The sequence below is a fragment of the Ochotona princeps genome, chromosome 6, assembly GCF_030435755.1.
Source record: "Ochotona princeps isolate mOchPri1 chromosome 6, mOchPri1.hap1, whole genome shotgun sequence".
Taxonomy (NCBI): domain Eukaryota; kingdom Metazoa; phylum Chordata; class Mammalia; order Lagomorpha; family Ochotonidae; genus Ochotona; species Ochotona princeps.
Genome location: NC_080837.1, coordinates 4,677,131 through 4,690,333, shown reverse-complemented (window position 1 = coordinate 4,690,333; position 13,203 = coordinate 4,677,131). Strand labels below are relative to the sequence as shown.

At 47.6% G+C, this 13,203-nt stretch overlaps 1 protein-coding gene across 1 annotated transcript in view; it reads left to right on the top strand.

Moving 5' to 3' along the window:
• Positions 1–12,555, top strand: part of HMG20A (high mobility group 20A) — a 67,388-nt gene extending 54,833 nt beyond the window's left edge. Inside the window, exons 6-10 of the mRNA XM_058665496.1 lie at positions 247–278; positions 6,011–6,089; positions 6,658–6,873; positions 7,484–7,626; positions 10,427–12,555. Of these exons, the coding sequence (XP_058521479.1) occupies positions 247–278; positions 6,011–6,089; positions 6,658–6,873; positions 7,484–7,620 (464 nt within the window). The 3' untranslated portion in view covers positions 7,621–7,626; positions 10,427–12,555. The remainder of the gene's footprint in view (positions 1–246; positions 279–6,010; positions 6,090–6,657; positions 6,874–7,483; positions 7,627–10,426) is intronic.
• Positions 12,556–13,203: the final 648 nt, after the last annotated feature.

The following is a 13,203-nucleotide window of genomic DNA, read 5'->3' as shown; positions in this document are numbered from 1 at the left end:
TCATCTGCACATGTGGGCTTCTGGGCTCGGGAGCCACAGTGCCACGCAGTGTGTGCTCTGGGGCCTGCTTGTGCCAGGACTTCCCTCTCCCTTTCGTTGACTGGACTGTTAAAGCCAGAAGGGAACATACCAGTGGTTCTCAGAGTCCCCTATCCCAGGAGGCTTTGTAATCAACCACAGGCAAACAAGGATGGATTTTTTCGTTTTTTTCTTCCAACTTAATTTTCTGCTCTCTGATATTTTCAGATGCAGCCCGACAAGCCTCTCACGACCACGAGGTAACGAGCCTACTGTCTCTGTCACATAATGTGTATCTATAATAATGTTGCTGTTTGAAATGTGTGTGTTCAATGGCAGTGTTTCCTGTCCTGTAGTTCCAGTTAGGGAAGCTGCTTTTACCCAGGAGCTCTTGCATAGGGCAGACAGAACATCTTGAATCTGTCCTTTAACTACTGCCCCTAACTCTGATACTTTGCTGTTATCTCAGAACTTTGTTCTTCATGTGCTAAAGGTGACTGAAACTTAAATGAGGGACAGAAATGAGGACCAGTTGAAGGCTGTCCCTCACCCGTGGTTTATCATCACAAGTACACGGCCTGATTCTCCTTCTTTCAGGACCCTAGCATTTGGTTGAAATGATGCATTCCACTGCAGTGTCAGTCAAACATGGTGACAAGAACTTGTGTCCTCACCCTCCTTTCCTCTCCCTCTGCTCACTGGCATGTGATTGCTTGCTGCCTCTTCCATTCTCTTAGGTTCAGCCCCATGAAAGAGTTAAGGTTTGTGTTCTGTGTGTGTGTCTTAAGACTTAGACCCGTGTATGCTGGCTGTGCTTCAGAGTTTGAAATCTATTTGTGTAGGCTATAGCTAATATGTGCTTGCACAAAAATAAAACCTGTGGTAACTCCATGCTTTCACACGAGTAAGTGACTCCTCATTGCTTAGAATAAAACGTTTGGTTCAGCAATGTTTGTGAATGTCAGCTTCTCAGCCTCAGCAGCTTCACTCCTGTCTTCCCTGTGTGTTCTTCTCAGACGTAGAAGCCTTAGCCACTCACCGTCCTCTGGGTGCACTGTCCTCTCTGCCTCGTTCCTCTGCCCACATGGCTCCTTTCATGAGAGTTCTTTCTCCCTCCCCCATCTCCCATGTCTGCCTCTCATCCTTCAGGCTCCTTTCCAAGTTTCATGTCCTCCTTCAACTCTTGTGGCTCTGTTCATCTCTCAAGCACTTAGCTGATCTGCCCCAACATTATTCAGTGTTGGATTATAATCTCTCTGAGGGCATTCATGTTCTTACCAACTGTGACTCTGACCATAAGTAGAAGAAATAGTCCAGAAGTCCTTGCTTTGTTTAGAATAAGAACTCATTCAGAATTGGCCTGAAATAACAATGGGACTTCAAGCAGAGAGGACTTTGTGATGTTCTCTCTGCATCTATTTTTTAACCAAATCAAGGAAATCGTTTCTTCAAAATAGTAACTTACCTTGATGTGATAGTCCCCATGCTGGTGATCTGTAAAACAAAGATTCACATCCACAAATCAAATAGATTTGTTATCATCCACAAATTGTAAAATGAGAAACATGGCAAAATACAAGCATTTCATTCCTGTAAATTCCATCCTAAGTAGTTACATAAAGGGTGAAGTGTTGTGAGTCTCTTTTGCTTCAGAAACTTTGTTACCTAAGGTTTGTGTTTGAACTCATAGTTGGATAATATTACTCGTTTTCCGTTTTACCTGCACTCACGTCACAAGTACTTATTTCTCTGTGTGCCCACCCACCGGTCTCCTGAAATGTCCATGTTTTTTTTTTTTATCCTGCTCCCACACATCCGTGTTTTTCCTGGCTATAGAAGAGAATGTGTGCAGTGGTCAGGAACCCAGAGTCTCACAGCTACCAGTCCATCCTTGCCTCTTTCTGCCCTTTGGGTTTTACAGGTCAGACTGTATGGCACTGCTCTTTTCCGTAGTGTTGAGGACAGTCAGAAAAGATAACTGCTGCTGACTTTGTGCATGAAGCTTTTTATGAAAATATACTAGTATGATATGAATTCCTGTAATTTCTATGATTAATGAAAAGGAATGGGTGTCTGTGGTTTTCCTGTTTCAGGATTAGACTCATGTCAAGCCAGGCAAGAGCAGAAGGCCTGGCTGGAGGCAGAGCCAGCAACAACTTCACAGACATGCCTGTACTGGCTTCTGTAAGCACTTGCAGGATCGATCTCGCCTGGCAAGGCTGTCCACCCACTGAATGCCCCTCACTGCATCAGCTTTGATTTTTCCATTGAGAATAGGCTTCCCAAGCAGGAGCATTGCAGAACATACACAATGTCCAAGAACTGGTTTGAAAGATTTTTCAAAGACTATTACACAGTTTAGATACTGCATAATATTACACACTAAAATACTTGTTAGTATCATAGAAGTTCAGAAAAACCAGCAGGCACCAAGAATGAGACACTTCCCTGGAGTCAGTGCGGTGGCTCAACAAGCTAATCTTCAGCCTACAAGCACTGCCTTACATATGGGCACTGGTTCATGTCCTGGCTGCTCTACTTCCAGCCAACTCCTTGCTTGTCACCTGGGAAAGTAGTAGAAGATGGCCCACAGCCTTGGAACTCTGCACCTGCATGGGAGACCTAGAAGAAATTCCTTGCTCTTGATTTCAATTCTGCTCAGCTCTGGCTATTGTGGCCATTTTGGGAATTAGCCAGCAGATGGAAAACCTTTCTCTGTCTCTCTTGTCTGTCAGTTCTGCCTTTCCAATAAAAATCAGTAAATCTTTAAAAAATAAATAAATAAATAACACTGCCATATAGGCCCCAGGAAAAGGAGATGTTGGATCAGCTGCAGAGACAGCCCAGGTGCTTAAGTAGAGGCATGAGTTAGAAAGAGCAGAAACGTGCAGTCCCCAGCATCACAGATCCCGATTACATGCTTCGGTCCTTCTCCACGAGGAGCAGAATGGGAGATGTGTAGTCTCCAGACTCACCTGGGAATGTCGAGACCCACAGGATCCTCTCAGCTAAGGGCCTTATTTTACCAGTAGCAGAAGTGATTTGGCTAAGACACGAAAGAACTTAACCCTGATCGCTTACTGAATTACCTGAGAGCCAGGAATGCCACGGAAGCCCAGGCCTCCCGTCTCAGCACAATGACACACTCGCCAGAATGAGCTGAGCAGTACTGAATGTGCCACATGGACAAGGCTGCTCTGAGATGTCAGCAGAAGGTATTGGCAGTGAAACAGGAAGTTCTTGATTTGTGTACAGTAAAGACATCAGCCGTATTCCTAAATGGAACCTGAGTCCCAAAGACATTGTTACCTTGCCAGATGCCGGAGAGAGCACATTGGAGCTGAACAAGCGCTGACCTGCAGGCCGCTCTGCATAGCAGCAGGGCACTTCAGTCTGGCACACTGGCATCACCTTCCCCAGAGGAAAGAGCACTTGAGAGAAGCAGGTCAGACTCCTGGATCACAGCAAAACAGGTTCAGTTCCAAAAGACCTCTATCCTGTGACCCTCGGCTCAGTGCATAGAATAGAGAAAAAGGTGGGTGAGGAGTGTGTTTGCTCCTTGCAAACCACAAGCCAGATCACTAGGCAGAGGGGTCTGCCAGCATTCCTCTCAAGTGCGAGTCTGCATCTCAGATGAGGACTAAGAAACAATGACTTTGTTTCTCCTTTAATTTGTGGAAAATGACAAGATGGTACTCAGCCTGAGCAAATTAAACCCTCTCGAAGAGGAAGTCATCCTATCCTTAGGATTGTAGTCCCTTGAGCAGTCCTTGAAGTGATATAAGAACAGCCAAACCCCCAGGAGGACCCTGTTCATGCCGAGTGATGTGCACAGGGGTGGAGAGGGCTGACGGCTTTTATTACCACTCTCCCCACAAGTAGAATTGCTCTGTTGCCTTTCAGAGACTGGACGGCTTCATTTAATTGCTTTAATGCTGCTGCTTTTGTGCGATCAAGATGTGCACCCAGGGGCAGCTCCTCAGTGTGCCTGTGCACTGCTGTCCTCTTCCCTTCCCTGATTAGCTTGGCAAGGACTGCTCTGACTGGGCCAAAAGCAGAATGACCAGGCAGAGCATCCAGGACCATGGAGATAGCTCTCTGTACCTTTGTCATGTTTGGTACTCGTCCCCAGTGCCTAACCATCAGGTACGGAGGCTGCCGTGAGGTAACGAATCCACGTCCATCCAAGTAGTGGCATAGCAGACTGAGTAGATAGCCTGATAAAGCAACAAGGCTCCACCCTAAAAATCATGTGTTGCTATGCATTGTGCCTTGCATGTGGCAAGGTGAGGAAGTGAACCCTAAATGGCCTGTCCCTCAGCATCAACCTGGTAACAGATTTAAAGCATACAGTAAACCAGCAGGGTGAAGAAAAAGCCACCACAAAGTGTGTGAGATCCCTTCTGGAACCAGCTCTTCTTGCCCGGGACTCTGTGCTCATTCAGTGCACTCAGAAAGTGGCTTTGCACACGAAAACTTGGAGGCTTTAGGTGTGTACGTTTTTCTGAGAAATCTTGCTTTCATTTGGAGGAAATTGAGAGGATAAAAATGAAGTGCTCCGAGATGGTCTTTAGGCAGATACGTGGTGTTTCAGACTGTCATCTCGGATGCCCTCCTTGATCACATTTGCCAAGCAGTTCTGAGTCCAGGCCCTCACCAGGCAGACCCCGGTACACACACAAGCACTTGGCTTGTCAAAATTCCTTCTCAGGCTGTTAACTGCCTAGCTTTGGTACTGGGCACCAGATCGGTTTTTTGTGTTTTCTTCGGTTTTGGGGGTTTTTTTCAAGATGAAAAATCAGTGGTGACAGGAATAGGAGCATCACATTCCATCTCTAGTCTTAAATATGCTCTTATATGATGATTTCTAAGTTTTTTGCTTATACTGCTGTTGTGTTTTAATGGTTCTTGAATCCTCATATTTTATTAGCAGTTTCTTTGATACTCATTTCATACCTTTACCATCTTCCATTTTATGAAGTTTTATAAATTTATAAGATTTATATTCATAATTGTTGAAATTTCACCTCGACATGAGTTAGAATCTTCTCTCTGTTGGTTCATGCTAAAATAGCCAGGGCAGGGCTATGCTGAAAGCAGGGACTTCTTACAGGTCTTCCACATGGGTGGCAGGGGCCTCAGTGCTTAGGCCATCTTCAGTGCTGGCTTCTGGCCATTAGCAGGGCCTGGATCAGAAGTGGAACAGCCGGGACATGAACTGGAGCTCATGTGAAATAGCAGTGTCACAAGCAGCAGCTTTACCTGCTACACTGCAGCATTGACCCGCTGGCTTTATTCTTAAAGATCGTTGTGGATTAATAGATCCGCATTGTGGATGAATAGATTTTATAATAGTATTGTGAGACTTTTTCATGACCTACTGATGAATGTATCTTAGGATTTGTTATTCTGTTTTATCTCACGTAATCCTTAGCTTTCTCATTTGTAGAGCCTGTTTTTTTTTTTTTCTCACTTCTTAGTTTTATATCTTTGTTTCTCCTGTGCCTGAAAACAGTCTGAAAAAGCCCCAAATAAGGTTTTCCCCCATAAAAAAGCAGACACACCAGCAGAATAGCATGGTTAGTGTTCACAACCCGTAGGTCTCGGTTTGAAGCCCTTGTCTGCTCTGTAGATGCAGACCGCAGAGGCCTGCCTCCCTGAGTGTTTACATAGGACCCAGTGAAAGTGCCTGGAGCACCCACCTTTGCAGCTGCGGGCCACGGGTCTGTGACTGTGGAAAGCACAGAGCGGACCAGACGCTTCCAGAGCATCCATTAGGGAAGTGTACGTAGGGTTTAAAGATGGTCCCTGGGCAGCAGCTGAGGGAGCGAAGGACAGCCTCTGCTTGTGCTCTGCAACAGCTGGATCCAGTGACAAGGTGGGAATGGTGTCCACATACTCACCCAGGCAGCTTCTGCTCGCCCTGCCAGTGGGCTGGCACTTCACAGGGCTTCTGCCTGAAAATGAACTGTTTATTACTGTTGGTTCACAGAAAGAAGCAGAGGTGAAGGAGCAGCGGTCTGTTTTTGACATCCCTATATTTACAGAAGAATTCCTGAACCACAGCAAAGGTGACTATTGAGGGATCTTCTGTGTTTCTTGGGTCTTTGGCATGGATTTAGTTCTCAAGAGGAATTCACGGCTCAGGAGGGAGGGAAGGGAGAGCCATCCTCAGGGCTGATGGCAAAGGGATAGCTGCTTCTGTCCCAGCCTGCTCTGCACAGGGACACCCAGTATGTCCAGGGCTGCTCTGCTCTCTGGAACAGGTGTAGTCCACCCGGTCCTTGCTTACAGACCCAGCCTGGAACCCTCCATACAAACCGAGTGTGACATGAAGTGAGAGGAGAACAGATCCCGTTGCAGTGCAGACCAGACTCACAGCTGTGCTTGGCCCAGCCTCCCCTGCAAAACTCTCAGGCTTTTCATTGCACAACTTGGAAAAACAAAACTTGATAAACAGAAAAATACCAGGAATTGCAACTGTTTGTCGCAATCTCAGGCCTGGAATTTGACTAACTTTAAGAATTAAAATAGCTCCAGGGGAGCCAGCACGTGGCTAGGGAGAGGAGGCAAGGGGCCAGCAGACAACTATGCAGGCTTCTTGGGCCTCATGTGTTCTGGGGGGGTTGCTGTCTGCAGCTCGGGAGGCGGAACTCCGCCAACTTCGCAAGTCCAACATGGAGTTTGAGGAGCGGAATGCTGCCCTGCAGAAGCACGTGGAGAGCATGCGCACGGCTGTGGAGAAGCTGGAGGTGGACGTGGTCCAGGAGCGGAGCCGCAACACGGTCCTGCAGCAGCACCTGGAGACACTGCGGCAGGTGCTAACCAGCAGCTTTGCCAGCATGCCCCTACCTGGTAAGGGCCAGGGTGTGCTGTTAGTGACAGCATGGAGAGACCAGGACTGGCGTCTCCCCGGGAGGAACGTCAGTAAGAGAAAATGGGTTACGTGCTTGAATTGGATGTCGGCACTCAAAGTGTCAGCCTCGCTGGTCATTTACATTTATGTCCACCACTATTTTAATATGTGTTTTCCTCTCTATTAAGCTTAATTTGATATTCAGAATAGTGGAAACTGAGTCATAAATTCTGAGGCAAGTACTTTCCCTTCTATATGTTTGCCTGTTTTTTATTTGTTTTTGTTTTAATGGGAAGGAAGAGAAAACAAACACTAGTATTACTCTGGATGCTTCCGTCTGGGGAGTGGCCATGGCAGTCGCTCACCTTCTGTTAGATGCAGCTTCTCACAGGCACTGTACAGCAGTTTATGCCCATCTGTTTCTTTAGAATATGTGGATTCATGTCATGTCTTTGAGATCTAAAAGTCTGTCTGCTAAAATTGGCGTTGTGTCTGGATCAAAGCATTGTTGCATTCGCAGTCTCCTTTGCTGTGGATCCCCATACTTCTTCCTTGGTTGATTGAATGAGAAGGATTTGCTTACTCTTCCTCTTGTCTCACTAACTGCAGGAAGTGGAGAGACTCCGACAGTGGACACCATTGACTCCTATATGAACAGACTGCACAGTATTATTCTAGCCAATCCCCAAGACAATGAAAACTTCATAGCCACAGTTCGAGAAGTTGTGAACAGGCTTGATCGTTAGGGAATGGTGAGTACCCACCAATAGAATAATAGGATGCTTACATGCCATCTATTAAGAAAAATAAAATGGTGTCAGCCTTTATCAGCACTCATTAATGCTGAGTTAATGAGCTGGAGGCTTGACGAAGATTCCTGTTGCTTCACCACTAAATGTAGTAAATAATGTTGGGATAAAATGAAGACAGTCTGCTTTCTGTTGCATACATAGTGTAATGGAGAAAGCAGGATTTGGTGGTGGGCCCTCACTTCTAGCTTTAACGCAAATTAACTGTATTCTTGAGCCTTTGTTTCCTCAGGGGTTTTGAAGAGTCAATGCAAAAGTTAGACAACCCCTGAAATAGCACTCAGAATGAAATAAATCTCACTTAATTGTTGAGTTTCCTTTTCCCTGGAGATGATTAGTAATTTCTGAGTACTAAGTAATACACTACCGTATGTTCAAGAAGCTGTCATGGCCTCTGTGACAGGGTGACGGCTGGATGTCAAAGGTTTATGTGGACTCGTCATGCAGTGACATTATCAGTGCCCAACTTTGGTGTTTAAAGAACAAAGCAGAGAAGAAAGAAAAAAATAAGGGTTTTTTTAAGGTGCACTCAACAGGTGACTAGTGCGATGTGCTGTTACCCTTCCCATGGAGGATCTACCAATGCAAACTGCGTGGCGCCAGTAGGCATTCATCAGATGCCATTTCCCAGGTGGGAGTGGTCACCTGGTCACTCAGAGTCCCAGAGACAGGGTGCCTTTTCCTGTGGCTCCCCCAGAACTGTCATTAGTCAGTCAGCTTAAGTAAGTTCCATCCCTGCAGGCACATAGACTGTCTAAAAATGTCAGAGTTGGACTGCACAGTGAGGTGGCCATGTGTAGAAAGTAAAATAGAAGCCACCAGCAGGGGTCGGCTTCGGGTGTCCAGCCGTGGGTCTGAATCTTCATTTGTGCTGTGGGCACATGCCCGTCTGTCATTCACATTCTAGTTTAGCTGAGATTTTGAGCAACGTATGAAGCAATGAATAGAACCCACTATTCTTTATCACACGTAGTGACTTTGCTGACAAAGTTAAAAGCAGAGGTCTTGATCCCTCTCGGTCGTGCCCTTTGATGGCAGCCACACACTTTGGCCTCAGCCATGCGCTGTTGGAGAAAGGATTGCTGTCCTTCTAGTGAAACTGCCAGATGGAGCGGGCTGGGCTCCCCACAGGACAAGGAGGCGGTGCGACTGCAGCTGCTCGCGAGAACAGCTTGTAAACCTGGGCCTGGAACTTCCAGGAGCTCATCATCCTTCTCATTCTCACCCAGGGTTTTCAATTAGCACTCTCATAGGCTTGAAAAGACAGAGCTGGGAGCAACAGCATGAAGACTGTGAGTGAGAACAGTAATTGATGACCTCCTCACATAGGTATAAGGAGGTCCAACAAGCACGGAACCAAAGTCATTTTCATTCCCAATAATTATTAGTTCTTCCTCATACTTGAGCAGAAGAAAATATAGGTATGGGCTTGGCGGCATGGCCTAGCAGCTAAAGTCCTCGCCTTGAATGCACTGGGATCCCATATGGGCAGCGGTTCTAATCCCAGTGGCCCCGCTTCCCATCCAGCTCCCTGCCCTTGGCCTGGGAAAGCAGTCAACAATGATCCAAAGCCTCGGGACTCTGCATCCACGTGGGAGGCCTGGAGGAAGCTCTGAGCTCCTGGCATCGGATCGACACAGCTCCAGCCATTGCGAATGCTTGGGAAGTGAATCAACAGTCGGAAAATCTTACTTTCTGTCTCTCCTCCTCACTGTATATTTTTTTTAAATCTTAAAAAAAAAAAAAGAAAACCAAGTATGTAAACAGACTTTTACACTCTAGTCATGCAAATATAATCAAAAATAGTTTCCTACACACACACACCCTGAAACTGTCACATAAAACAGTTACAAAGACTGTGATTAATACTAGCTTGGCCTCATTATACAAATATGTACAGACAGCCAGGCTGATGTCCCTAGCACTCATGGTGCAATTAATTACTCTGACATGAGCTTGGCAGAGATCTCATCCAGTGTCAGGAGCCAGTGAGTGAAGGGAGACTAATGGCTGCAAGTTTCTGAAGGCCCTACACAGGTTAAAGCTGGGAGAAACCTGTAGACAGCCAGCGTTCACACAGAAGAAGCTGAATTCCAGAGAGGTGAGGGGTCTGGCCTGAGTGGGCGAGTGCACAAGGCGGACCGCCTCCATGCTCTCATCCTGGCAGTCCTGGAGGAGAGCATCGAGGTAGAGAGCTGACTTTCTGTCCCAGTTAGCACTTAGCAGTTCAGAGCTCACAGAACTGTCGTCAGTCCCCTTACAAATATTGCTTATAAATAGACAACAGAAAGATTGCCTGAGCTGTCAGACTTTGTTGTAGCTAACTAGGACCTAGAAGTAAGTGGTGCCAGGAAGAAGCCATGAGGTGACTCTCCAATTGAAAGATGACCACTTGATGTAATCTGTCAAAGTCCACATGGTGGCCAGTTTCCGTTGAACGCTTGAGGGTGGAAGTCAGATCTCTCGCTGGACGATTACATTTGTGTGCCTGCAAGGCAGACGCTCTTGGGTCTTTACTCACTTTCCTTCTGTGGGCTAGTCTCCCCTCGTGAGGTGTGCCTGGCAGTCACAGGATGGGGCAAGGGTGTGCATCTTGTTGAAGTGTCACCATGGGCTCCTCCAGGAAACTGCTTGCAGCTCTGGGAGCTCTGTCATCTGCACCTAAACCCTTAACATGCCTCTGATCAGTACTTCAGCTTTTTGATGTCATCATCTCTTTCTTCTTGTTCCCTGATTCTTCAAGGTCTCAGCGCTCCGAGATGTTCTGTAATTGTTTCGCTTGTGAGGCATGAGAAGCCATTGGTGGAAATGTGAACTAATTGGAGGCCAAGAAGGGGCCCCTCTGCTTGTGCAAGAGCTCTCTGAGCCGTCTTCCCCAGGAGCCACCTGGACAAGCAACAGGAGAGGCCTGTACACGAACTTCCTGTGGACCACCTTTGTGTGACTCCTTCAGTGGGCCAGCCCCTCCCAGGGCTGCAGCGAGAAGGAAGGCCTCCCATCATTATGGTTCCAGTGGGGCCCTTGTGTTGGCCAGTGCCTGTTTTCTTACCTAACTGTCCCTATTATGAATGTCCCTCTGGGGCGTTGGGGGATATTACCTTCCTGCCTGCCACCCCACCACATTATCCAGTTCCAGTCTCTGACTTCTGGGCTCTGTCGCCATGTGGGGTTCTGAAGGAGGGAGTCTCTCCTTGCCTGGCCAGGTCTTCTCCCATTGTCACCCTAATGGGACTTGTTGCTGACAGTGTCCTGTGACGTATGTGGCTCAGTTTCCAGCCTGCACAGTGGGCAGTATGTGCCAGCCCTGCTGGAGGACGTTCCCGCCCCCCGTGCTGCCTGCTGCTCTCTGCGCATTGCTCCTCCCTCACAGGCCCAAGGCCCAGGCAGTGAGGTCTCCTGTCCCCATCTGTGGGCCATGGCTTGTGGAGCATTTTTATTGAGGAAAAGGTCATTGGCAAACAGGAGAGAGAGGAAGAAAGTAGTTTCTCACTTGGCATTGCAGAAGAGCCCGGCATTTCTCCAAGTGAAAACCAAGGCATCCTCATGCTCATTTGCGTGGATTCAGACAAGAAGAAAGTCGACCACGGCCACAGATGACAGGGATCTGACAGGAGGAGCACCTGGAATTCCACCTGCCCCTCGTCTTCCTCCTGAGGTCCTTCCTCAGAATCTGGGTGGGAAGGTGGGCTTCCTTTTCCTCTCCCTCCTAACCATGGGGTTTTTGTTTTCAGCAGCAGAGGGGAATACAGATTGGGCTTCTCCTCAGGGCTTTTCTTTTTCTGATGCTTTGGCACCCAAGGCTGAGGTGGCAGCTGAGATCTTTGGAAATATGGCCACACTCAACAGGCCTGTACAAGCAGGGTGCCAGCAGAAGCTACCTGCCTAGCAGCCACCTCCCCTCAGCCTCTGCTCACCAGTGTATTTGCCACTCAGAAGGTGCAGCCACTGCAGAGTGGCCATTCACTGCAGCCTTTGGGGAGCCCATCAGCTGTCCACGCACCGAAGCCCCTATACCATCTCTTGGCAGTCAGAATAAATCCCCACTGTGACCTCCTGCCCTACACCTGGCTGACTCTTTCCCTTTTCTCATCTACTGCTCCTGCCACTTGCCTGACATGCTTCACCTGCAAAGTCCATGCTAGAACTCACTGTGACAGAAGGGCGTCCACAGTGGTCCTGCAGGCTCATGCCTGCCGCCAGAGGCTGACTTCCATGCTCTGTCCCTCACTCCTCGTGGTTCTCTCTGTTTCTCATGTGTGTGCGGTCTTGTGTGCCTTTGTCAGCACTCTTTGTGATCAGTACAGGCTCTCACTTGGTCCAAAAATCACCCTTCTCTGATCATAGAGGGGACACCCCACAATGACAAGAAACATTTGCCTGTTCAGGAATGTATGAGACCCCTGCAGAACTAAATGATTTCCGCAAAGTAAGCAACTTGCTTTCAAAGTGCTGGCTGTCCCACTAGCTTGCCCTTCCTTGCTGGTGGCTGGGACTCAGCTGTCACAAACCACTGGGTTCTGCAAAACAGGTCTCTGCCACTCCTCCAGGTCTGGCCAACTGCACAGTGGCAGGGAGGGTCCAGGCCAGCACAGCCCCCAAGGCCTGGATTCACCACCCTTACATGGGCTCTGCCCATTCCAAGTCACGGATTTCTCTGTAAAACACGAGGAACAGCTGCAGAAAGGGGAGGCAGGTTGTATTCTGACACATTTTAGGAAATTAAATTGTATACATGTGTTTGAAACTGTTGAAATGCCAACTTTTCCATATAAGTGTTTTATAACTGAACTTTGAGGTTTTCTTTTTTTTTTTTTTTTTAGTTGATGTGCTTGCCTGACATTTGTCTCATTAAAACTTTTCTATGTGAGCCCAGCTGGTTCACTGGGTGCTCATTTTGCAGCGGGAAAGTTCTTCCTCTCCTCCTCCTCAGCTCTCCATGAATCATCAGATTTGTGATGTCTTCTAAACAACAGTACAATCAGTATTTACTCCTTGCTCTCTGATTCCTGTTTGAGAATTCAGCTCTTCTAACATACGTTGTAGTGATGCTGAAAGCTGTACTTCACCCTCAGGTAGCCATGGTATTCTGGAGCCAACTGGAAGGAGGTTTTTAAAATCACTGGCTCTGGAGTTCCTTTAAGATTTATTTATTTCTATTGGAAAGGCAGATATATAGAAAGAGGGAGAGACAGAGAGGAACATCTTCTGTTTGTTGATTCACTCCCCAAGTGAGCCGCAATGGCCAGAGCTGAGCTGACCCAGAGCCAGGAGCCAGGAGCCTCTTCCAGGTCTCCCACGTGGGTGCAGGCTCCCAAGGCTTTGGGTCATCCTAGACTGCTTTCCCAGGCCACAAGCAAGGAGCTAGATGGGAAGCGGAGCCACTGGGATTAGAACCGGCACCCATATGGGATCCCAGCACATTCAAAGCGAGGACTTTAGCTGCTAGGCTACGTCGCCAGGCCCACTGTCACTTTTGTTAACCAGACCATCTTCGTGAAAGTGTGTCACATGTTGCTATCC